Source organism: Polyodon spathula, unplaced genomic scaffold (genome assembly GCF_017654505.1).
Source record: "Polyodon spathula isolate WHYD16114869_AA unplaced genomic scaffold, ASM1765450v1 scaffolds_732, whole genome shotgun sequence".
In the NCBI taxonomy this organism is placed as follows: domain Eukaryota; kingdom Metazoa; phylum Chordata; class Actinopteri; order Acipenseriformes; family Polyodontidae; genus Polyodon; species Polyodon spathula.
In genome coordinates this window covers 62,263-88,344 of record NW_024472221.1, presented here as the reverse complement: position 1 = coordinate 88,344, position 26,082 = coordinate 62,263, and the positions used below count along the sequence as shown (strand labels likewise).

General features: G+C 40.9%; 2 protein-coding genes across 7 annotated transcripts; one reads left to right on the top strand and one right to left on the bottom strand.

Annotated features, from left to right (window-relative positions):
* The first annotated feature begins 306 nt into the window (after positions 1-306).
* si:dkey-183i3.6 (LAT2 domain-containing protein) lies at positions 307-18,818 on the top strand. 5 transcript variants are annotated; one of them, XM_041240995.1, is made up of 13 exons: positions 307-3,637; positions 9,178-9,282; positions 9,484-9,526; positions 9,630-9,667; positions 11,997-12,045; positions 12,535-12,569; positions 13,273-13,308; positions 13,734-13,773; positions 14,789-14,820; positions 16,212-16,283; positions 17,033-17,089; positions 17,384-17,457; positions 18,025-18,818. In XM_041240995.1, the coding sequence occupies exons 2-13, from the start codon at positions 9,192-9,194 to the stop codon at positions 18,079-18,081; spliced, it is 624 nt and encodes a 207-aa protein (XP_041096929.1). In that variant the 5' UTR covers positions 307-3,637; positions 9,178-9,191; the 3' UTR covers positions 18,082-18,818. The 5 variants fall into 5 exon arrangements, with proteins under 5 accessions (XP_041096929.1, XP_041096927.1, XP_041096926.1 ...); XM_041240993.1 differs by lacking the exon at positions 307-3,637 and having other exon boundaries at positions 7,129-9,282; positions 13,276-13,308; XM_041240992.1 differs by lacking the exon at positions 307-3,637 and having other exon boundaries at positions 7,129-9,282.
* Positions 18,819-18,996: 178 nt separating this feature from the next.
* Positions 18,997-26,008, bottom strand: rfc2 (replication factor C (activator 1) 2). Of its 2 annotated transcripts, none has more exons than XM_041240988.1 (11): positions 25,921-26,008; positions 24,377-24,446; positions 24,229-24,270; positions 23,845-23,951; positions 23,491-23,592; positions 22,955-23,055; positions 22,514-22,671; positions 22,020-22,085; positions 21,787-21,867; positions 20,479-20,592; positions 18,997-19,424 (listed from the first exon to the last, which is right to left on the bottom strand). In XM_041240988.1, coding segments are annotated over exons 1-11 (954 nt in total). In that variant the 5' UTR covers positions 25,923-26,008; the 3' UTR covers positions 18,997-19,313. The 2 variants fall into 2 exon arrangements, with proteins under 2 accessions (XP_041096922.1, XP_041096921.1); XM_041240987.1 differs by lacking the exon at positions 25,921-26,008 and adding an exon at positions 25,609-25,914 and having other exon boundaries at positions 18,998-19,424.
* Positions 26,009-26,082: the final 74 nt, after the last annotated feature.

Below are 26,082 nucleotides of genomic sequence, written 5' to 3'. Positions count from 1 at the left end.
GTTAGGAAACTGGTTTCTCGCCCCTCTGCTGGTACACAATGAATGCCCATGCCTGATGCCATGCCAGGGGTAGCCTTGGTAGTGACATTGGCACGTCACCCCCAACCCTCCTTGTGTACCAACACCAAATACGAGTGCCACCGACAGTGGCTTCAGTTTGATTCTGTTGCCGTTGGGTAAGGACTTTAAGAGGTTTAATCCCCCCGCCCCCACCCTCCCCCTCCCCCTCCTGAGGCTCCGAATTATAAAAGACTGTACCATATTTTGTCTGATAATTATTGTTCTACCTGTTTCGTTTTAAAATTTTACATTGTCTGGGGGGAAAAAAAACTATTTTTAATTGGAGTGAATTAAATCTCACCTGTCTGACAATTTAAATAAAATAATTAATACTAATAAAACTAACTAATAAAAATTAAAAACTGATTTTTATTTAAAGGCCTACGAAGCTTCGGTGTGTTCTCCTTGGTTGATTCCTTGCACGGTTTATTTAATTTTTGTGTTTAGTTGATGCAGTGTTGCGTTTCTGTGCCGCTAGCCAGAACAGAATGCAGATGTTGTATCTAGAAGGCCAATAGGAAACCCAGAACATACCTAAACATCGGCATTAATGAATCGACACACAACCCCTGCTTGTATAGAAGAGCAATAGATTATACAGAAAGTGCAATAGAAAGATGGAAATACTACAGCCCTAGTCGTTCGCATATACGTATTTAATCTTTTAATCTTCTGCAACTGGCATCATTTAATGGAACTGATATCTCAGAACTCAGTAGATCGCATTGCCTGCATATAGGAAGCTTATTGAAGGCATTGGAACCTGAGTCCCCTTTGTGCTCCTGTCTAGGAGGCACTAAACACAGAGCTGCTCTCTAGTCCCCACTAGTGCTAGTATACAATGCTTGGGAATCTGTGTGTTGTGGCCAATTTGATCTACTTCCATGTTAATAAATTAGGCATGACCTGTCATAGGAATAACTCCTCACTGTATGTACAGAAGATTGGTCAAACTTCTCTTTTTTTTTTTTTTTGGGTCAGTGTTCTTGGCAATAAAACGTATCCCATGTTACTGGTGCTTTTCAGAATGTGTTGAATTATTTCAAGCTGTGTTAGACCGTGTTTGCTGTTGAATGTCTTGTAGGGTATTATTAGCTTTTCTGATCTGGAGCTTTTGAGTGCATGTTGGTCTACAATTCTGCCCTTTTTACTCAAATGAAATTAAAATAAAGGGCAGCTGCTTTTGTACCCTCTGCAACACCACTCGGAGATGGCGCATCCTTTGTGCCGCAGGTGATGGGTTACTTTAGTGGTGTTCGGGGTGGTTGTTTTAATCCAGTAGGTACTTTCAATGGTTTCCCTTTGAATAATTTAACCAGTGAGGAAACGAGAACAGAACTCAATCAAGATGTGTTTGTGAAGGGATGACCAAGATTGCTTCCGTTGCGTTAACCCTTCCCCGTGTATTCTCCCCGGCACTGGTTTTCTGGGTCTGAATATTTGTAATATTTCGGATGGCAGCTATAAAACAAATCGGCGCTCTGGCCAGGGAGGCTGACCAGCCCAGCACTGCTCCTTGCCAGGTTTTACTACAAGCTTAACGGACAAGCATCAGCTTAGTCAAACTGAGGTGTATCGGATTCTGCTTGAAGTACAGGGCTCAAGCTGCTGTGCAATGGGAGTGTGCTGTCAATTCCATTATTAGACCTTCTTCTCTGATTTGTGATGTAAAAGTGAGTAATGCTGGGGTGGGGGGTGTTCACCCAAGCCAGCACTTCAATAAGCAGGGCTCTGTCTCGGTGAGTGGCGCCAGTGAATTGGCATTGGATAAAATGGGTTAGATCCATGTTCAAGTAGACCCACGGTTTGTAACGTGTGTTGGAAGCAACTTTGGTCCCTTTAAATGTATGCATGTGGACTGAGCTGTGAATCTGCAGTCTGCCCTTCTGAAGATGGACACCCTGCAACATACAGAACAGTCCTTTCACCTGATCTGTGTGTGTACCTTCTGAAACCAGAACCACGCGTCTAACACGCTTAACTAGTAACACGTGCATTGAGTGGCTTATCTCCAGTGTGGATTTTTCTGATGTAAGACTTCACCTAAGTCTTGAGTGTGGGGGTGGGGAACATTTAAAAAAAGAAAAAGCAGATTGTTTTGTTTTTATTAAACCATCCCGTGTAAATGATGTTTTCACTTTTTTTTTTTTTTTTTTTTTTTTTTTTGTCAGCAGTCGACTTTTTAAATGTTAGAAAATAAATTCCCGACACGTCACACGTTCTGCTTCGTAAGGAAAACAAAAAGGAAAAAAAAAAGTGAATTTAAAATGATTTGGTATTTTGTGAATGATCTTTTAAATAAAAGAAAACCTTAAATAAGCTTGTGGTTTTATGTGTGCTCTTCGGTGTGAGTGTGCTGTATGCTCCCTGTCACCCAGACTAATCCTGAGCATGCCTTGTTTCACAGGCTGGGTCTGTGATTTGCATTACAGCAGAGGAGTGCTTTACCCCTCACCGTGGGAGTAGGACAGCCAGACAAGTCTGTAAGGGTTTACATTGATTTGACCTTGTGTCCTGATTTTACCAACCAAGTACACTTCTGAAAATTGAAATGTTTGTGATGTATCAAATTTTTCGACCAGCATAGCCCATAGTCATGCCTCCCGATTGTGCTCCTTCGTGAAAGTTATCAAGGTTTTCAGTTCAGTGAATTAATAATGGCACGGAATGAACTGCATGTAATCTTGCATTAGTTCTGACTGTGCCGTTCTGTAAGTAAACACTAGGTGGAGCACCTTTGCACAGATTCTTCACGCCGACATCAGCTCAAAAGTAAAATGCAACACGACTCGATCAAATGGTTATCTGTTACACTGTGGTTTACCTATTTGTGGTACATGTCAACACTTGGCGCTATACAGTTTAATTTTGCGTCTGAATTAAGGGTGCTGGAACTAGGGGTGCTGAGGGTGCGGTAGCACCCCCTCTGTTCTGCATAGCTTACACCATGTACAGGGGTTACAGTTTTATTCAAGGGCGTACAGCACCTCCACTTTAAAAATGGTTCCAGTGCCACTGGTCTGAATATTACTAAATTCCAGCTGAAATGTAATTAATTTGTCCGCAAGTTCAGAAGCTCTCCATTGTAGATTCCAAGGTAAAGCGATGTCAGAAGCGGTCTAACATAGAGTTGTGTTGAAGACTCCGCACTCGATGCTCGTTTTGTTGTGTATATGCTGTGCACAGCTTCAGTAAGACTATTAAAGGAGTTTAAGAAAGGCCGCTGGTAATTGTATCTCTGAACTGAGCTGGTTTCTCACAATGAAGAGTGGGCTTGCCCCCGTGTCCAGTCGTGTTTGTGGCGGATGTGGTGATGTTCAGTTAGCAACAGGAAACCTTTGAGCGCCGCTGCACTAAGAAGCTCGCTGTTTCACTGCAGCCTAGTATGTGGAAGGGCCGCTGAAGGCTGCGAGAATTCAGGTAACCAGCCCTGACAATTCTTCATCCACGAAAGGGCGTGTGAACCACCGAGCACAAGTTCCTGTTTAAGGGGAGATTCCTGGCATAGCGGCTCATTACCGAGGTGCTGCCAGCCAAACCCCGTGAGCCGCGATAAAAGCCTTGATCTTCTATAAAGGTAAGCTTGGATTTCAATAAACAATGCAGACAGGTGTTCAGTTATGCCACACTGCTGTTTATCTGTACTCCACGGTAAGATCTTTCAGTAACACTAAAGAAACTGGCTCGATAAAGGCGTTTAATAGTGTCGATGTGTGAACACATGCTTCAAAAACGTGATACTGAGAGTTCATGCAGATGTATCTATTTCTAATTTAGAACCACGAGCCATCTATATATTCATCTAATGCAAAACTTACTCGGCATTTGTTTATGACGTGGATTAAATAGTTTTATATTCATGAAACAGTTTTGGACTGCTGGTACTTTTTTATAGTAGTAATATAGGACTTAACATAATGATAACTGATGTTAAGGGTGCTTTTTTTTTTTTTTTTTTTTTTTTTTAATAATTGCACTTGGTTCTGTCTCTTTAAAACTCGTTATAATAATAGTACCGCCATAATTAAAACGTATTTGTAGGGTAAAACAGGAAGACAGATATTTCGCTTAATGACTATCAGTGTTATTTAAGATACTGTATTTGAAACTAGTTGTATGCTGGAGGTATTTAGATCTGAATCCTATTTTAATCAATTGAAAAGACCAGTCTTCTCAAAACTCTTTGCAAAATGTTTAAAGTGACGCACACACAAGTCAATATTTCAGACAATTGTACCTAACAACCAAACTAGTAAATGATGTTAAATATTGTTTTTATAGTTTCATCCATAACGATACAAAACACTCAACAGTGCTGAATTTCGATTATAGAGATACAGTTATTAGTTTGTTTTAGAGATTACATTTACTTTTACAAAATGACTGCATTTCCACACCCCAAATGAGAGTAATGTTTTTTCTTGTTAAGCTGTGCTGTAGTTAATTGATGTAGAAGTTCTGAGGTTAAATCTGTAAACCGTTTTGGCTTATGCCATTTTGATTTTGAAATATTTGTCCTTTTTTATTACCATTTCTAAATCCAGCAGCACGGAGGCTTTACTAATTATGGAAGCTCTCAGCTATGCCGGCTTAACTGACAAATATTGACATTTTTGAGAAATGGAAATGTTCAAGCCGACTGACAGACAAAAGAGTCGCTGTTGACACATCCGTTAGTTTAGCCGGTTTTCACAAATATTTAAAAACCTGGAAATTGTAATTGTTAATAATCTTAAGGCAAGCATCCCTCTATGTATCACAAAGTAATATTCTGTTTTACAATGTTCCTTCCTATGTTGAAAAAACACATGACTTGGAAATTAGCAGATAATAACTTCATAAGTAGGCCTATACTAACAAGCTCATTTTAAAGGTTCATACTGTAAACACGTTTACAGTCTATTTAACAATTATTTTACATTAATTACTGATTTAAATACTCCCAGTATTGGAATGTCCAGTTATTATTCAACCTGGCTCACCGCTGCAACCCCCGAACTAACTCAGAAGAGATGAAGACGAGCACTTGCATTGTCCGAGAGTGCCGTCGGGTTTCTTTTCATTTTTTTGCTCTGCAAGCCCACCCTGCAGCCATCTCAGAACTTACAGCGTCGGAGGACCACGCAGTTCTGAACTGCATGCAGGCAGGCCTGCAGGAGCCCGGGTAGCCACAGCGATCGCTGGTGTGCGCCAAGGACTCTCCAGCCGACCTAACCCCTCTCTGCCCAGGCAGCGCTTGGCCAATTGTGTGCTGCACCTGGGAACTCCCGGCCAGGGTCGGCACTGGGCATAGCCTGAATTAGAACTGATCTCCAACCTATAGGGCGGAGTGCCTTTACTGGATGCGCCACTTGGTGGCCCCCTGCATTCTACTTTTTCAAAGTTTCTTACAACAACTACTCAAGGCGCCATCAAAACCTCAATTGATATAGTCCATGCAGCCATACTTCCTGCGTACTGTTCTGGTCGATACAGCTTCTACCTGCATTCAGTGTTAGTTATTGTGTGTGCTGACTTGCTGCTTTTCAAGTGTCCCTGTCCTCTGCAACCACTGTCTTCCCATACAGCCAACGGACTGCATGTGTACCAATGTTGCACCTTCAGTCTGGGGCACAACCATTCAACTCTGTTAAACAAACCCCATTTTACAGCTAAATGATCCAGGCAGTATATACTGCACAGAAAAGGAAATTCACTCGCTTCTTTTAATTTCACAATTTCAAAAAATTATACAGTAGGACAGTGCACAGAGCAACCAGGCTTCGATTAATCCTATTTCAGTGTAAAACTGAATGTGGTTGTGCTCAGTGTTTGCATGAGCAGTAATCATTCACACAGTGTTCTGTGTGTTTGTGTAAGAGTAATTTGTTAGAATCTGCATAAACAAGTATTTAATAAATGCAATGCTCCACAAGGGGTAGAACTGTAGTGGGTGTGAAGACAGAACAACTGGGGCCTCTAAACCACTCTGAGTTGTCAGACGCTTGTATAGAAGAATTGCGAAGTTCGCAAACCGCATTATTTTCACCTAAATAGTCTTATTTGTTGACCTTTGTACTCTGAAGTACTATGTTATGCTGTGCTTACATTAACTGAACATTTGACTAAAAATAATTAGAAAAAGCACATTCACGCCATTTACGCCATATTCACCCGTGTTTCCTACAAACTGTGTTTACTATGGTGAGGGCACTGGAGGATGGTAAGCAGCGCTGTCGGTCTGGTCAATACATCAAGATGAAATGAATTAGCAGACCTGCTACCCTTCTAGAATTACCAGATAACAACAAAAACTACAATACAGTCGCAGACAAAAGGATTGGCACGCTATACCATAATTTAAGGTAGTCGATTTAATGTCGAGCATTTTGTAAACAATAACCATGCTTTAATAAAACAATGTAAAATACCCTCTGCTTTAGTATTTCGGGTGACCTCATTTTGCTTTTATTATGGCTTTCAGACGTTGGTGATAATTCTTAACCAGTGTGTTACATCTTGTCAGAGAAATCTTGGGCCATTCTGGCTTGCATATTTCCTTCAGCTCAGATGGATTGGCTACACATCAGTCCAAAGCATGTCTATTAATTCCAGAGTTGACTTAGCTGTATGCTTTGGGTCATTGTTTTTGTTGGAAGATAAACTGTCTGCCAATCAGCCTACGAGCTGAATCTGAATTTGTTCTCTGGTACTTGATCACTGCTTTGAGAGTGGATTTTGGTATTCTATATTTCTTTTGATTCTGTTCTGTAGCCTTTTCCTTTGTTGTAGTTTTGCTGCGAGTGCCTTTCTCAAACGTGAATCCAACTCCTTTGTCTTGACCATCTTCTGCTCTGTTGCCAAAATGTTCTTCATCAGATGTTCGAAATAATGACCTATTTCTCTTCAAACTATAATGCAGCTTAATAACTGTAATGGTTTTCAGTCAATGAATACATTTAAATTAATTTCATACATTTTTTTATACTTTTAATGTAAAGGTGTCAATATTTTTTAACAAATATTTGAAAGATATGCTTTTTTTTTTTTTTTTAATAAAGATTTGATCAGAAATTGTGTTTTTTGGGTCTTTGTCAAATTAATTCTAGTATAACCACGGGAAAACTACAGTGCCAACGTACCCTGACAAACTTTCATAAGGGTAGTGCTGAGGCTCATATTAACTGCAGGGAAACCCCTGGTATGTTTTGTATGCTTATTTGTATTTTAAAATGTGACTTATTTTATATTTCTATACAAGTTAACATGTCTTGCAACACAAAGAAACTTCAAGAAGGGCTTGTGTGCTTTTACTTGGTTTCAATTTTGCACTATAAGCGCAGCATTGCAATTGTCGCCTCTCTTCAGTCTATATGACTATCTGTCATGTGGGTTCCAGTGGCGTCAGTTTCCTGCCTCTCATACAGATAAGCACCTTATCGTGTGCAAATTGCTGTAAAGATATTAAACAAATCAAATATACACGTGTTATGCAGTGTAGTGCTTTTAAATCCGAGCCTGCAATTTGAACCGAGCTCTGTATTCTCACCGCGGTTATAAAAAGGACCTGCGATGCTGGATCTCTTTTTTCATACCCGGTTATTCATTTTTAACACTAAAAAGTCGTTGACTGCTCCTCGATTTCTGTGTTTCGAGATAGTAATGATTGTCTCACGTTTCCCACACTGAAGAGACTGGAGATCTGCTGCAAATTTTCAGTGTTACGGTGGTGTGTGTGTGTTTTAATTTAACGTCAGGCTTCCAGATCAGAAATTCAGATTATGCCCGGGACAGACCGCGCCGCCTCCAAGCGAGGTTTATTAAAATCTTGATTAGTTTATACCCCTCTGGGAACAGCCTCAGCCGAATTTTATAGGAGCCCGTCCATGCACTTTGCAATGCGTTAACAATTGGCTTTTTTTTCAGTTTCACAAAAACACAGTGCAAACTTAGAACTATAAGGTATCCCAATACAGTATTTTATTGCAAGACCACAGAGATTCTGGCATGGGTCTCGTCATAACATGTTTCCTTTTTCTAGGCTGTGCCTGAAGAAAGCAGAACTGAAATTCAGCACAGCTTCACCATGGATTATAATTTTTAGTCAGCCGTGACACGAGAGACAGTGAGATGTCCTTTTTAAGAGCTCTGTTTTGCTTCCTGAGCGATGGACAGAGGTTGAACTTGAATATGTCAAAGACAGGAATGTTTTATATTTGAGATTGCAGGGTGGTCTCGTTTAGCACAGCGCATTGGAAGTGTGATTTTAGTGTTTTACATGAAATCTCGGGTCAGCCCTGAGGAGAACATTAATAATACAGTGTTCTGATACACGAACAAAAAGCTAGGCTATGGAGAGAGAACCGTTTTCTTTTCGCAAAAAAGTGCGCATTTTACTTGGGGTTAAAAAGACGTAATTTCTAGGTCATTGCAAGTCAATCGCCAGACTCTACCTCGGCATGTATTTAAAGTTAAACATTCTCTAAGATTAATGAAACGGCAAACCCTCTGTTGAAATCTTTAAAAGGAAAGACCACTGAAATCTTTTTTTTATTTTTTTATTGAATATAAAGTAATTAGTTACCCTGAGAGTGCATAGCTATGGCTAAAGGTTTTGCATCACATCGAATTTTAGGATTGAGATCTCATTTAATTAAAAAGTCTAAACTATATGAACATCATTTAGAATTTAGTATTTAACGTCGTGTAACCAAAGAAACTACAAAATGATATTGCGGAAGCCTTAATAGTGGTACAGTAAAAGGTACACGGCTGCAGGTGGCTTTGAAGACGGTTAAAACGATTCTTTGCAAACTCAGACATTTGCAAGTGGAATAAAAAGCTGGGACAATGTGGTAATTTTACCAAAAATCCAGCAAAATAAGCCGTTTTGTCTGCTGGTATCGGTGATTAAATACAATGGAAAGAAACACAGTCACTGAAATGCTTTGTTCACTGTGTTTTAAAACACCTTGCGCTTTATTCAGTTGCTCTAAATGGCAGCCTCCCTGGTGTTTTTAAATCTTACACGAAAAACACGAGAGAGACTCTCATGCATAACCTTATTGCACAAACAGCCTTATTTTAATTCTCTGAGCCGCGGCAGTGTTTGGATCTGCTTATGTTTCACCCCCACAGGGATCAGTACAGTGATGAAGCAGCAGGAGGTGTTCTTGGCCCTTGCCTCACTACTCCCCCTTGTGGTCGTACTGGTAAAGTGTATCTGCTGCAGGCAGAAATCCAGTGAGTATCTCTCTATCTTCTGATTTTCATTTGAAATGGATATTTGTATTGTAATTAATCCAGCTGGAGTTTTACCCCAGGGAGATCTATTGACCTGCTTATTAACATCACTGCATTTTTATTGCATGTAGTAAAGTATGCGTTTTAGATCCGCCACTTTTTCGATCATTAAAAGGGACCACATTGCCTCTTGTCTTACAGAAATAATAAAGGAAGAAAACACAGTTTACGAAGAGCATTTATCGTAAGTTAAAAATAAATTGATACATACAAATGCAATCACATGCAGAATTTCGAAACTATAGTATTTTGATAATACCTTCTCTCTCTTTCTTTTTTTTTTATAGTGAACATCGGGGATTTACTGTAGTCAGATCCAAAACAGGTGAGCAGGATTCCATTACCTTGTAACACGTGCAAAGTGACTTGCGGTTGCAAAACACTCACATTGCCGTCAAAATCTGCGTTTTGCACGCGCAAACCCTGTTTAGCAGGTGTAAAGTCGGACTTTAGAGGCCACTAAAAATGCAGTGTATATAAATAATGTTTTTCACCTGCTGTCAAATGAGCACTTTGCCATCAATAATCCATTTAAATGATATTGAAGTGTATTGAAATTAAGAAAAGAGCAGGGATGTGGAATACTAAGCTGCACAAACATTATAATGAGATGTAAGGATTTTGCCTTGCACTTGGGCAATTGCTGACCCTACAGAAACTTTGGTCGAAGGTTAGTGGTGGCAATCTCAGTTGGAAAAATAAGCCGTTGACCAACATCTGCCAGCATCTTCCAGTCTCTAGCAGCTTCCAGTTGTCCTGGGCGAGGCTTGGTTTTAACACCTTTTCTTGGTGGTTGCTCTCCTGGACGGAGAAATATTGTCTTATGTGTAATGCTTTGATGGAACTGGTGACAACTTATTGGTCAGGTTACGCTTGTCTTCCAGTGCTAAGGCCAAACATCACAGCACGTGGTCATGGCGCCAAGTAAACCATCCTTTGCTAAGACTCACCTTACATCCTGTCAATGTGCCTTAATGTTGCAGGTGGTGAACACAAAGGACATGAGGGATCCTCACCCACCCAGAGGTTTAGGTTTTTTGGTGATGGGAGAACATCATATGCTGATCTGTTGAGGAAACTGTTCCTGCTCTGTTCCATTGTCCATAGGTCTTGCCAGCCGATCTTGTGTTGTTCCACACTCTCCCATCTTATCCATTCTGCCTGCTTGGCCTGGGAAACGGCCTTTACACACCTGATCCTCTCCTCCAGCTTTTGCACCTCGTTGACTACCAGCTTCCTCCGTTGAGCTGGGGTTGCCTTGTGCCATGTAGGAGGAGCTGAACTGAGACCAAGACCCCTCTTTCATGCTGAACTTGCCCCATAATATCTCCGATTCAAAGGGCAGTCTTAGCATCTTACACAGCTTTCTTTGCCGTCCATTTTCTTCCAGTTTTCAGCACAGGTGCTGCCTCCCTTACGCATTTGTCGCGTGAATCTGCTAATGTAATTTCCAGTTGGACTTTGGCGCACTTAAACTCCTTGGTTAGAGCGGAGACTGGTAGCTGCAGTATTCCTTTACCATAAAGTCCCACTCTGCTGAGGCAGCGTGGAACTCCCAACCATTTCCTGACGTATGAACTGATTAAAGCTTCCAGCTTCTCAACTGTTGTCAAGGAAACCTCGTACACAGTCAGTGGCCACAGCAGTCTTGGCAGTAGACCAAACTGAAAGCATCAGAGTTTCAGTTTGCCTGGTAAAGCGCTGCTGTATGCTGACCCGCATATTCAAACCCAGGATCTGATTCATGCTAATCAGGTTCTGTGAAACCAGCCGCTAATGCTATGCTGTAGTGTTCCATGGACAGGCATGTGTGCACCGAATGCAATTTGAGAAACCCGTATTGCTGAATATTTGATTTCTTATACCACATTTATAGTTATTGCCGTTTCTTTTTTTTTAGCACTGCTACGTATGTCTTACAACTCTACAGTTTTTCATTACAAAGAAATAGCAATGCTGATCCTAATATAAATCCACACATTGTCAGACCTACATGTAGTTCATTACTCACTTCCTAAATATACCCATTTCCCATTGTCTAAGCTTCGAATGATGTTGAAACATGAGTAGCAATGTGATCTCTTTTGAAACCAGTGTAAGGGTCGTCTGGTATAACAGCTGTTCTAGCGAAGAGCTGGACCATGCATATCACAGTGCCTGGTACGCACTGTTAGCATGGTGGTACCACATTGTGCCAGGGCTTTACCATTGAAGATCCATTATCAAAATAAGCAAACCTCTCACTGTCTGACATGTGCGTAACTGATTTGTTTGTAGTGTGTGTTATATTAATAGCAGGAAGATGGGAATAATTATTTCAACTTTATTTAAAAGTACATTTACATAATTAAAGGGCTTAATGGGAAAAATTATTAAAAAGAAGACCTTAAGCAGACCAGTGTTTCTGGTAATGCAGTCATCAACATTAGAGGTTTAGCTGTTTTAAGTTATACATTGGGGTGGTTGTTTGGTCCTTTGCTGGAGGGTCCGTTTATTATATGAATGCAAATGTGCCTTACTGGAAGTAAAAGGAAGTCAAATTGCAAATAAAGGGAAAGTGTTTGAGTTCCCCAGCACTGTACAGAGCAGAGCTGGCATGCTGGCAGTCTCCCGTCACACTGTCCTGACTCTTCACCTTTCCTGTCTTTCCAAAGTGACGAGACCCAACCAGATGACGAGAGAGACCCCGCCTTCACCTTCACAGTAAGTCACTCAGCAAGGTAACAGGCCTCATAACTACAGCCTCTTTACTGTGAGCATTAACAGATGTGGTACCGGCGTGCAGGCTGGGAAAAGACCATGTTTCTATATTCCCCTCGCGTGTCGGTAAATCTGCTGTCGCTGCGCTCTGAACACCTTGCTTAGCCACCCCTCTGTATTATTATTTTTGAAATCCAGCCTTGCAAGCCAGAATCTTTCATATAAAGTAGCGGTTCTCATTTTGGAAATGCTTGGGCAGGGTTAAGATGTTTTGGGCCTAACAGATCAAGGAGGAAGCACAGCATTTGATATAGAGGAATGAATCAGAACAGTGGCAAGGGTTTGGGTATGAAGCACAGCTTACTGTTGAATTGCTGGCTGATGCTGTACAGTGTGTTGGCTTTGCACCCCTGCTGTTTTTTACCTCTGTATATGGCTCTACCTTGCTTTCTCTTGGGAGTAATATGAAATATACCATTACTGTTACTGCAGGCCAGCATCTGCTTCAGAACTACACAATGGAGGAGGTGAGTCTGTTTTCTGATTTTCTTATTTGTGGCAAACATTTCATTCAAATCTAATTGGTGTAGCCAGTGCAAGCGAGGCGTTGGTTTATAAGTAGGGCTTCTGATTTTCAGTTTTAACCTATAAAACACCCCGATACAACAACAATGAAATTGGTGGATAGCCACTAAACTGGAAAAACACTGGAAATGGTTACAATTCACGCTGACTTGACCCACATACAAGCAAAGCCTTGCCAATGAAAATGACTTATCTTGCCTATTACAGCACATAACCAGTTAATCAATCAACCAATCACAGCCTTTATCCAGATGAGTCAATTGAGAACAAATTCTCATTTACATTGATGACCTGGCAGCCCCACAGCAAACAACATGAACACATAATCAAGCATAAAACATAGCAGCAACTTAGCAGGTAGAGTCAGCAGCGATATGAACAGTTCCAACTCATTCCAGCCCTGGGCTGCTGCAAACTGAAATGAGCAACGACCAAAAAATGAGAACAAGCAGTTTAATAAAATGACTGGATCTTAAGTTGTGCAATGAATAAGAAAGCTCTAGTAAGCTACGTCAGTAAGCAGGCGTTTTCCCAGTGAAGGTTCAGTAGATTAACATGTAGTGTGATTAATCAGCTTGTGCCAGTCGCAGTGGGGAGTTCTGTGGGGAGGCACCCTACCCTAAATTGCCTGTTTTATGTCCCCAGTAGATGAACAGCCAAAATATGAAAACATAGTCATCGGTAAGTCACTATTTATCTTTTGTTTTTTTTTGTCCTTGTCTTTCATGCCCCCGAGCTTGGCAGAGCGTGTAAACTCTTCTGTTGGCCTGTGGGGGGGGGTATCCGCTGGCAAACAGGAGACACACGGGCGCTTACATTTCACTCACCCTGATTAAATCCAGTCGCAAAGGTTCTCCCGATTCACCGCCAGGCTTGTAAAAGAAGGAAGGACCGCTGTTTACAATAACTGTCTCCTAATAACATAATCGTAATTTAAAGTTAAACATTGGATGTATTTAGGCTGTACTTCCCTTCCGGACAATATAGCACTCTGCCTTATTGTGCTGATCCTGCTGTGTACTTACTGTATCACGTGTGTGTTACATTTTCATAGATGCATTAAAGTGTACACATGACATCATTAATGTGTTTCTTATTCTTTTTAGTTGTCAATGATGCCAACGCTGTCAGTGAACCAACGTATGTGTAAGTATTGAGTTTTTCATGATAAAGGACAATCTTGTTACCAGGGTTTTTATAAAATTCAGATTTAACTTTGTCTAAATTGGTAAGAACCAAGGCTTTAACACTTGGCATGATAACACCCTCGAGTACTTTTTGCAAGTTTTACAGGGGTGAAGTTCCTTCTATCCGGCTATCACACAATATATCAAGTGTCAATACCACAGGTATTAGGATCTGGAAAACGAAAGGACTCCCAGCTAAATCAAACCATTAAGATAGAGGGTTTGCTTAGTCCTTTTGAAGACTAGCTTCTAAGTGGAAAATGCGTACGTGAGCCAGTCGCCCTTTGAAGCAGAGAGCGCAGCTTTTAAACACCCGGCATAGCGGATGTGAGAAGATGAGTGAGGCATTGATGTCACGGGAACTTTGACAAGCGGTGGGGTAGCTTCTTACAAATAGAAAATTATACAGAAAACACATCATAGGTTTTAAAACACGTAAGACATTTAAAATTAGGAAAATGCTAATTATATTATTATTTATTTGGCAGATGCCAAATAAAATATTTTTTAAACTTACGCAAAGACAATGCCGTTCAGTAGATACTGTCAATCATAACCATGATTCAGCCTGAACTCCAGATTTGTGGTTTACATTATCAATAAATATTGTATAGAGGTCCTGATAGTTAACAGTGCAGTGGATTACCAGCGAGTGTCGTGTATTCCCACCACTGGTATACTGTATACAAATAAGAACATTTACAGCTGTGGTACAATTCTACCAATAGCTTGTAACACTGTAGCAACCCCTTAGCACAGAACCATAGCACTGACATTGAGGAACGTTTGGAACAAGTAATTCTAATGGGTAGGCTGTACCATTACAATATATCCGGTATCCTGTTTTCAACCTTTAAAATAACATGGCTGATTCATGCCAGGAAATGTGTATTAGTTACATGTTCAACTGTCAAATGTAAAGCATTTCCCAATCTGAACTTAGTCTTAATGTTTATCGTTTGTAACTTTTGCAGGGCTCCTATTGCGACATCGCCCTATGAAAATGGTAGGTACTGAGTGGGCATCGCTACAGCATGTACCTCTTCCAAGGGGGAAAGTAACTGTGCTGTATGAGGGGAGTTCATGCGTTTTACATTTGCACTCTGTAGCAGTGTGCTTCTCTGTTCTTCTGAGAGGTGAACTGCTCCAGCTTGCAGCATCCAAAAAACGGATGATTTGTTTGAATGTTTGTGACTTACAACTTGTTCGATTTGTTTACGCCTTCACAATCGCGTGGAACAAAACAATTGCAGACTGTTCCCCTAAATCGTTTAAAACTCCCACACACAGACTATTAATAGAATAATAGAGTAGAATTATTTGAGTTGCACAAATACATGATTAGGCATGTTGGGCAAAGACACCTTCAGTTCTTGTTATTAAATATTAATAATATATTCTCATCTTTCTTGCCTTTGTGTAAACAGCAAACGCTGATTGAAGCTTTAAAATAAAGTGATGCAAATATGGTGCCCCGATCCAATCCTTGGTTAATTTTTGCAACTGCTTGCAAAAGTGCCCAGTACTCTTGTTCCTAACTGTGTTGTGCTGTCTATGTAGACCACTCTTTTTGCATGTTGTGACCTCAGCCGGGTTTGAACCCAGTCCTCTTGGGGTGAAAAGCTAGTGCATTAACCCAGTGCTGCCTAGCTCTCTGAACTCTTCTTTATGGTTTCTTTTTTTTTTTTTTGGTGTGCAAAATACTGCAACTAAATACAGAGGAAAGAAAGGAGGTGAGATCAGGTGACATCCTTTGGGTTTTAAGTGCTAGAAAGGTCATCCCTCCCCCTCTGAAGACCAGAGAACAAACATCCACCAGCAAACAAGCAAGACACAGGCAGTGTCGGGGTTTGAGATCAGCTGATCAACTTAACCAATATGTCAATGGAAATAAAGCAAAAGTCAAATTGTTTACACTTGTCTGTGAGATCACATGGCGAAATAAACCCTGCCACAAATCGCGAAGCCGTGAAGTTCAAATCTAGGAACCAAAAGCACCCTCTGGTTCCGAGGCGCTCTGACTTGACTTCATTGCAAAGGCTCTTGTTGTTGCACAGCAAATGGTTTTCACTCGTGAACTGATCTCGCTGACAGTCAATGCTGTTTTATGTCCTTGTCAGAGGATGTTATTTGCATGCTTTCATCTAAAACTCAGAAACACTCAACCGTGCTGAATTTAGAAACGCTAAAAGAAACACATTAATACACTGCAAATATCTTCTAGTATGAAGTTTTGTCATTGAAATGATTCAGTTTATTTTAGCATTTCTATATTTAGCACATTCTATGTTTTAACAGTTATGGATTGTATAACCTAGTTTCTTTTAAGTATTTCTGTTCTTCCGTACTTAGCGGTTCCTTCATATTACCAGCTCCTCTTATTTTCTTTCTTTTTAGATGATGATTCCACTTCTTATGAAAATGTGTTTGCCTGCAACACCTTGCATAGAGCAAGCAGTCTGGAATCAGGTAGGCGTTTCAATTGAACAGAAGAATATACAGGCAACAGCTTCAAATGACTTTTATTTTTGTAAAAGTATTTTTCACCTGTCTACCTCCTTTAAGTTCCTAGTTCTGTTGCTCCAATATAATTGTATTTACATATAGCCTCTTAATAGCCCAAGCTCAAACCCTTTGATCTATTGCATGGCATGTTGCTATGCTAATGAGAGTTATGGAAAGGTTTGTTTCTTGCCTTGGTGATTATGCTTTTAAGATGCATGTGATTGTACTCGGAGGTGGACCTTGGTGTGTGCAGTAATTATCAATTATCTTCCCTTATCCATGACATCATCGTCAGGACCTAAGAGCTTCTGAGCACATGTGTGATAGTCATGTGTGGTACAGTGAGGTCTGTGTTCATCTTGTGAATTACCAGAAAGCAAAGCTAGTTTCCCAGCAATTGCAGGCTGTCGCAACTCGACTCGACTGCGTGACCTCTTTTATTACCCACAGGGTGACCTTTATTTTATGGTAGTCTTATGGCTGCCATTGTTAGACTGGTAACACAGTGGAAACATTTTCATATTCTGGACCAGTACACTCTCAGGACCTCTGTGCAGTATACTTTAGCTGCTGTGGTGTCATCTGCTCATGGTTCTGTTAGGGGTTCTTTCACAACGGATTTCCCATGGTATCTTTATTTTACATTTCTGTACTGATGTTACACAAGGGCATGTTGCGGGAGTGACCGCATGCACACTTCATTCTGATTTCAGTGGAATCGCAGGATTATGAGAACGCGGGATATCTTGGTGCCTTGGCAAAAGAAAAAGGTATTTTATTTTTATTTTTATTTATTTTTGATGATGTGGCTGTAGGGGGCTCAAACCTAAGGAAAGCTTATATCAGTATTGACAGTATTCATCTACAATCTACCCGTGTATGACTTTTAAACTATCTACCGCAATTTCAACTTATATAGAATCTGAGGAGGACGATTCAACTGGTCCTGCCTCTGGTTTTACACCATTGCCAAAGTTCTATTAGCTTTTTACATGTTATAAAATATATATATATTTTAGTTGCATATTTTTTCATTATGCTCAAAACTTCTTATTTTAATTAAGAAAAGCATGAAACTCCTCTCGACTATGAAGAATCAGATTACATCAACACGTCTCCGATCGCCGAAAAAGCCCAGGTAAGGTCGTGGTGACTGTGTAAATCCAGTGATGACATCATGGGTTAATGCAGTGCTGACATTGTGGGTTAGTCCTGTACAGTAGCTAAACGATTGCCTTTTGGGTAACAAAAAACATCAAAATTGTGCACACCTTCATCTTCACGATCAGGCCATAGGCTGCAACACTTAAAATCAGGCAGTTAGTATCGTCCGTTTTTTAGTTATCTTGGGATAACCTTTCCGTACAGCTACAGTGCAACAGTAGTTACAGACCACCAAAACCCTTGGATATAAAGACCTATTTTAGAATGCTTATTGCACTGGCATCATTAACGTGATCTTTGTGTTTTTAGTTTAACAGTTGAGCATGTCACTGACTTCTCTAATCGTACAGCAGTACTTTTGATAGATAAGAGGAGAAATAACTTTGTAAAGGAGATTGAACTGGGTTAACTCCAAATTCCCTTTAGGTTTTAACAAGGTACAAAGCTAGCAAAGGCATTCATCGTCAGCAGTTGCAATAGACAGAGAAGTCTTTACCCGATTCTTCCTTTTTATATGAACTAATGCTTTCTTTCTTGTTAGGCTATCCCAGCCCATCTTGAGAGAGCACCTGAACTGAAGCCCAGTTACAGAAAATGAGAGAGAACTCCACTAGCTCTTGATCCAGGTCAACAAAGGGCTTCATGTTGCCTAATCCATGAAAGCTGGACAAGATCAATGCGAGAATTGGGACAACAATGTATTATGTAACAGTTTTCCACTTTCAGCTGTTGCATCACATTGTGAAATGGCTGGAGACCGGCTGTTTTGTTTCTCAACACTTCCCCTGCCACTGTGCTACGCTTGTGAAGTGGGTTTGGAATTTGTACACCAACCCTCACTTAAGACAGTGAAACACCTGCACTGCAGCTTGTGTCATCTTGTTTAATTAAAACTTCCACCCAGTTGCTCTTCATAATGCTGCTGGCAGAAAGAGGTTCATGTTACAGCCGGGGTCCTAAGATCTGTTGGGGGTGAGTCTACACGGTGGAGGAAGGATAAAACGGACCACAATGGAAATCTGAAAACCAGTTCAACAAAACTAAATGAATTCACACCCAGGTATCCAGAGGTGAAAGGGCTGTGAATGAACCCACTGCACCACCTAGCCCCCACCACTAAAGTTTAACCATGAATAACCTGAACTCTGAAACTGCTTCATTACAATAGGATTTTACATACCGGGGCTATTTATCGTAATGCTGCAGTTCCGTCCCTGTGTTTTTATAGTTGTATGCTGATGGTGTCATAACATGCTCCTTGTTTTTTTTAATTATCTGCCATCTGTTTTCTTATTGTACCATATTAATTTTAAAATAGGAAAAAAAACTAAACAAGAAGCTTTTATGATGAAACTCTCTTTATTACAAAAGATAAGCTATTTACAACAAAAAGAAAATGGGATAAACGATCAAATTAATCACAACCAGCACTGCCTATAAAATATATATATATATATATATATATATATATATATATATATATATATATATATATATATATATATATATATATATATATATATATACACACACACACACACAGGATGATTAGAAAGTAAGCTTACCACATTAATGATACGGTGTGTTCATGTGGTAAACTTACTTGCTAATCACCCTGTATGATGGGGTGGGAATACATTTTTGCATGGAAGTACCTCCCCAAGCACATACACAGTATTTCTGTTGAATTCTCTAACCATGGAAATACTCAAAACATCTACGTTCAGTATGTCTAATCTGTTTTGAAAACATGTAGTGAGGGATGTGTCTGGCTGTACCCCAGGGAGGGGCAGGGCATGCGGTAGACTCTGCACTCGCTGGAAGGCTGGTTTAGCTGGCTGCAGGGGCGGCTGTCTTTGCACAGAGTCGTCCCAGGAGTCCAGCCATCTGCAGCAGAGAGTTCACCCCTTCAGCCACCCTCATGTGGGTGTAGCCGATCTCCTGTAGACAGCAAGGGAGAAAGCTGTCTGCAGCTGTGGTATACAGTCTTGACGCCTCTCTGAAGCAAAGCTGAGCCTGGTCTGGATACGGGCACTTCTTCAATTATTCAAAACATCATGCCAGTGCCGTAGCCTCCCAAATCAGGGGCTACTGGTGAGCCTTTGGACCGTCCCATCTTTGGTCTGCACATTCTACCCTTGGTGTCCTGCATACATTTCACCCCTTCAACATTGTAAATCAAAATCAATGAAAAGCTGCTGTCTAGTTTGCCGGAGTGTTCAACAGGGTTACTTGCGCTGTATAAAATAAAGGCAACATTCCTCTTCTGCCTCTTATTCTTCTAATGGTTCCATATTTCAATGTGTACAGAATACAACACATTACTCATATAAAGAAACACAACTCACTAAACTCATGAAGTTAGGGTTGCTGTTTTTTATGTATTTTTACAATACATTTACATGCTACATTTCGATAGCAACAACCACTAGGAATTCAGAAGATCAATTTAAGGACTCAAGTATGCCTTATAAAATAGTGGCTGCTTGTCAACAAAAACACCAAACAAAGCTTTATACCAACATATACAGCCCTGTGTCTTTAACATAACATTCTTTAGCATTCCTATAGTACTACAGCCTAAAACCTTTCTCATCTTAAACCTCCTATTCTTCATTTTGTTGTTCTTGTGGCACAGTGACTCATTTTTCTATAATGCACACACAATTATTCAAATCACAACTCTAATTCTACTCAGTATCACATCCTTCTATTGTAGCATCTATAATTAGACTTCCCTTTATAACTGAAGATTGTATATTTTAAAAGGTTGTTAATTACTGCAATTCATTTTTGTTCTTTCACAAAAAAACCTTGATAAAATGAAGCCAGGTGTTCTTTATTCCTTGCAATAACAGTCTGAACAGTGAACTGCATGCCATACTCACTAAAATGATTGCACACAACTACCCCCTAACATTCACGTTCTCACACACACACACCAGAGCACTAAAGCAACCTGGAACCGTGCAGTTTAATGCCGTCGTTCCCTCACCTTGATGAACTCCAGTTTAAGGTACTCGGGCATCTGGAAGGTTTTGCAAACTCTGAAAATGTTTCCGATGATATCTTCGGGGGAGTAACCCAGCTTCCAAAGATGGGCAAGAATCTGTGGAGGGGGAGATGGTGTATTAATAATCAGAAGGGGTTCTTTTATATTGCACCGCAAATATAAACCTTCCAGAAATGAAACAAAAACAATCAGTTATGCTCAGCCCTCTGTTTGTTTTTGTTTGGGCTGGTGTTCTTCTGCTAACTGTACTGGAAACACTCATGCAGTCAATGTTCAGCATGGGGAAAAAACTAAAACTTGAACATGTACAAAAACATGTGCTTATTTTTTAGCTATTTTTGAGTTTGATGCAATCCCCCTCCCCCTCCCTGGACTTTTGCTTTTTATATACTGTATGAAATGATTATTTTTGGTTCATTTAGTTTTTTATTTTTCCTGTCACAATATGTATAGTAACTCGACAGTACTTGCACACTTCAGTTGTACCTTCTTTCCTTTGTCTTCCGCAACGAAATCCTTCTGATCACGGGCATATTCTTAAGGCAATTTTTTTATATTTTGCCACAATTTGCAATTCTGTTTTAAATTCCACCAGCGTGTAAACACTCCCTATCAGACTGTAATACAGCTTTAAATCTCACGGGCAAGAACAATGCTCTGTTTCTAAATGTAATCTTGTTTTAAATTTCGCAAGCCTGTGCAATCATCCAGTAGAAATGCAGGAAGTTGCTGCCAGTCAGTAGTTGGGGTGGGTTTAAAGTATTCAGAACGAATCAAGGCGAGATACAAATCAGAGAGGCGGGACATTGCCCAATTATATTTTTTTTAGGTTATTTAGTTGGTTCCCCTCCCCCACAGGGAAAGAAGTCAAGTCAACGTGAATTGAGTAACCATTTCCTGCGTTTTTCCAGTGTTTATAGGATACACACTGATCACATTTTTTTTTTTTTTTTTTTTGAATCAGGGGCGTTTTATTGGATAAAACCGAAAATCAGAAGCCCTCAACATAAGCAATGAGAACGCTGTGCTGGGATGGAAATGAACTCCTATTGTATCACAGGCTGAGCAGTTTTGCTTTCCCGGTTTTACTTTGGGCTGTTACCTGCAGCACGCATACACACAGGCTAATTTAGCTCCATGTAAAATCTGGTGTAGCTTAAACTGCAATGCAATGGGAGTTTAATTTCCACCATTGACACCAATGAGATGTTTACTGGATCCAGTAGAGTTAGACTCCCCTCTGCAACCCTAATACATAGCAAAAGCCCAAGCTCTAATTGAAACCCTCACCTTGTAAGCCTCGTCGATATTGGCATTCACACAGTGTTGAATCATCTCTTTCACGAGCAGGGGGTGAGGCTCATCACAGACCTAAATAAAATACAAAGGAGTGCTTCCATCACTGTATGGGGCTTGCAAAATACCAGTCAGCCCCTTGGCGTTGTTCACTGCAAGGACTACTACTACTAATAATAATAATAATAATAATAATAAAAATAAATAGAACAATGCTACAAACTTACCTTAAACACATTTTCACTGTTGACATAGCCAAATCCAGAATTTGTAGACTGCAAATTGTTCAATGCCTGTTGAAAGAGACAGATACAAGCATGATGATGTGCTTAATACTATTAATCCCTGCAGGTCTACCTGATTTTATACACTCTTACTCTTGGACTTCCTACTGTGCAATGCCCTTGTGATAATGCCACTGTCAGAGCTAGTATAAACCATGAACCTTATGTAAAAGTTAGTCTTACAACCATAAAAAAACACAGCAACTATTTTAGCTTTTTCTTAGAATAAGGAGTAGTGGTCATCCCAAACTGATTTTGAATTTAAAAACATCAACTCCTACCAAATAAATATGACGGCATCACGTGACCATCGTGTTTTTGTCCCTCACTGTTGTGTACTGTATGTTATTGATGATTGCAATTTGCCTGCATCGCTGGCACGGCATTGAAAATAAAACACAGACAAACAGAGAGCAGTCCCAGTCCCACTGGCTTACCTGTCTCATGTCCCCCTGCGCTGTGAAGATGACGGCCTCCAGCCCATCATCAGTGCTCTGCACCTTCTCCTTCTCTATAACCTCCATGAGCCGGGCCAGGACCTGCGCGTCTGTCAGCTTGGTGTAGCGCAGCACAGCGCAGCGGGACTGGATTGGCTCTGAAAAGGCATGGGAAGGTTTTCACGCAGATCAGACAGTCTCTGCAGGAAAGTGATTAAGCCCACGGCAATGAAGAGAGCACTAGCTTGACCCCTCTTCACACCTGGGGTAAATGATACACACGGTTGCAACATGATGGTCCTGTCAGTCAGGTTTGTTTGATGTGTAAGGGAGACAAAAATCATTATTAACGACTACAAGGCAAAATCTAAAACTACAGAGGTATAAAGCAATGCTGTTTTTCACAAGGCATCTGTAACATTCACCCTGCTTGCTGCTTACCTATGATCTTGTCCGAGGCATTACAGGCTAATGCAAAGCGGGTTGTTTTTGAGTAGATCTCCATTGTCCTCCTGAGGGCTTGCTGGGCTCCATCAGTCATGCTAAAACCACAACAGTGGCACAGTGCAGAAGAGAGAGGAAGTCAGTCATTTTAATACAAGCAGTTTGAGACAAAAGGCCCCGTTATGAAACCCTCCACCCCCATCTTTCTCTTTGCAATTGCTTCTAAACAGAACCCTAGAGGTAGCTGCAGAATAGATTGTTTTCAACAATGCAGTGCCCTCTAGTGGTTATAGTGCCCATATTCTCCTGGTTTTAATACCCCAAAAGACAAAAAAAAACCACTTTGATCTTTGTAAATTGTTATTATCTAGCTCACAAATAATTTCTGCTTTTATGAGCGCCAGGACATCTGATTAGTGCACACCCTTTTCTTTGCGATAGCGATACAGCATGTGCACGATGAAACTCAAGACGGCCCTAAAAGCTTGTCTTACTAGAGCGCATTTGAAACAGATCACAAGATCCCTCCTCACCTGTCCGCTTCATCCAGGATGATGATCTTGTGTCGCCCTTTCGGCAGCGTCACCTTCTGCTGGGCAAACATCTTGATTTTGTTTCTTACAACGTCAATACCTCTGTAACAACAAGGCAGAGGAATTATACTCAACACCAAAAGAACAAAGCCCCTCCATGGGAACTGATCCCTTTCGACTCGGTCCAACAGGCGAGTTTGAAAACTAGACATAGCAGCAAGGGTGCAGTTTACCTAGGGATAGCAGGGGGCAGTCTGTGCAGTGGAAGAGGGCTGTTTAATGAAGGCCGCTGGACTTCTCTTAGATTGGCAAGTTCATCCAGACTAAAATACCCAGAGACAGAGAGGTCATCACCTGTCATTGGAGGCATTGAGCTCCAGCACCGCATCCTTCATGGCAGGACCCAGCAGCGCCCGGGCCAGGCACAAGATACTGGTCGTCTTACCAGTGCCTGGAGGACCCTGAGAAACACACAGCCCTCGTCAGCAAATCAACATTGGAAAAGAGCAGGTTTACCCACAGTTTTAAAAACACCCCAAAACGACACAAACACAAATACATCTGAATAAACATTGCTGTTCCTAAGGATAACAAATAGTCTTAAAGACTAAACTATAGGTGGGTGCTGTGAGAATGCCGTTTTGCTAATGAGAGGTGACTATGGTGTGGTTATCACAGGATTCCATTATTCTCCAGACAGCTTGTGCAAGTGCTGACAGCCTGGTGGTAAATACTTACTGCAATGATAATGTTAGGTACATTGCCTTCTCTTGCAAACACCTACAAACAAAACCAAAAAGTTCAGATCTTAGTATTAAAATGGCAGGATTATCGTATATTATATTCAACACTATTTACTGGAGAAGATGGTGGTTTTGGTACCTACCGCTAGCCTGCTGACTGTCTCTTCATTCCCCACTATTTCGTTCAGCTTTAATGGTCTATACTTTTCCACCCTATAGAAAACAATTTGAAAGGCTGTAGTTAAAAGAAAAAACAGTGATATGGTTCAGTTTTACTAACATGGCACATATTAACCGTAACAAAAACACAACTGCAACAGGTTAACTGCTGTCTTGCTTTACAGTACTGTTTAAATACACTGTACACACAGTACAGGCACGTCTCATATTTACAGTACTCGTTTAAATACACTGTACACACAGTACAGGCACGTCTCATATTTACAGTACTCGTTTAAATACACTGTACACACAGTACAGGCACGTCTCATATTTACAGTACTCGTTTAAATACACTGTACACACAGTACAGGCACGTCTCATATTTACAGTACTCGTTTAAATACACTGTACACACAGTACAGGCACGTCTCATATTTACAGTACTCGTTTAAATACACTGTACACACAGTACAGGCACATATATCTCATATTCTTTCATTTCAAGTGTTGCGGGTTCTAAGTCTAGTTATACTGAAGGCTGTGCATTTATAAGCATGTGTTGAACGTGTTACAGTGTGTGAAGTGCAAATACTTATCACAGTCACAAAAACACCGAAAAATGGCAATTCATTTATAACCTTTTACTGTTGCAACTAGTACTAGCAAGACCATGCCTGTGGCTCACGGCGTGGCCCGTGTCCCTCAAACACAGGGGCATGTAAACAAACTGGACAGGCAGTACGACCTGCTTTTAAAAACAAATTTAAGCCACACACGGATGTCGCAAACAGACTCCAATGAATTATTACATTTTAGTTTGAAATCCAGCAGTCGCGTCTGTAGCGTTATATTACACGCACGTTGTGCAAGACGTACAGACGCGTATGAAGAAGCACAGTTCCGCTAACGCAAGCGTTACACACAGCTCGTTTAAAGGAACAATTGCATAGCGCAGTTTAAAAACACTGAATTGTATCTCATACGTTAACTAAAAACACCGTGGCCACATGAGCGCTGTCGAGATGTAAGATATAATTTATTACATCCAAAATATTACTATTGCAACTAAGACTTAAAATGAAACAACTGAATATTCAAAACATACGCAAAGTATGAAAGCACAGCACGGCACTCGCTTTTAAAGCGTCGTGTTTACAGAGGGGCCTAGCCTGCACTTGACAGGACGCACTGACAGGCTTCTCCCTCGCCTCACCAGGGCATCTCATACGCGCCGCTCGCCCCTTTCCCAGCCGCCGAGCTTGCCGAGTCCTTCCCGGGCTGCCTCTCCTCCGCCTCGCTGGCACCAGTCTCTTTCATTTCCACCTCCATGGTGCTGACTGTCTCTTTGAGAAATGATAATAATACCCGCCCGCCGGCAGCCTGTCACTTTCCCGCCACGACTAAGACCGGGATTCGGGAAGCGACCGACAACACGGGCGATGACGTGGCGCGCCGCGCCAAACCACACAATCGCACTCGGGACTGTTTCAAAACCTCATGTTATACTCTAAAAATCACGGCTTACATAGCATTTCAAATGTATGTCGTGATAGCTACGGAATTAGTTTCCATAACTTTTGAAACAACGTTGTCTTCCAGTAAAAAGTGTCCACCCCCTAGGCGTCGCTGTCTCCCACGTTAGAAGAGATCAAGCGCGTTCCCAACGGGCGCGCTCTCGCTGCCGTGG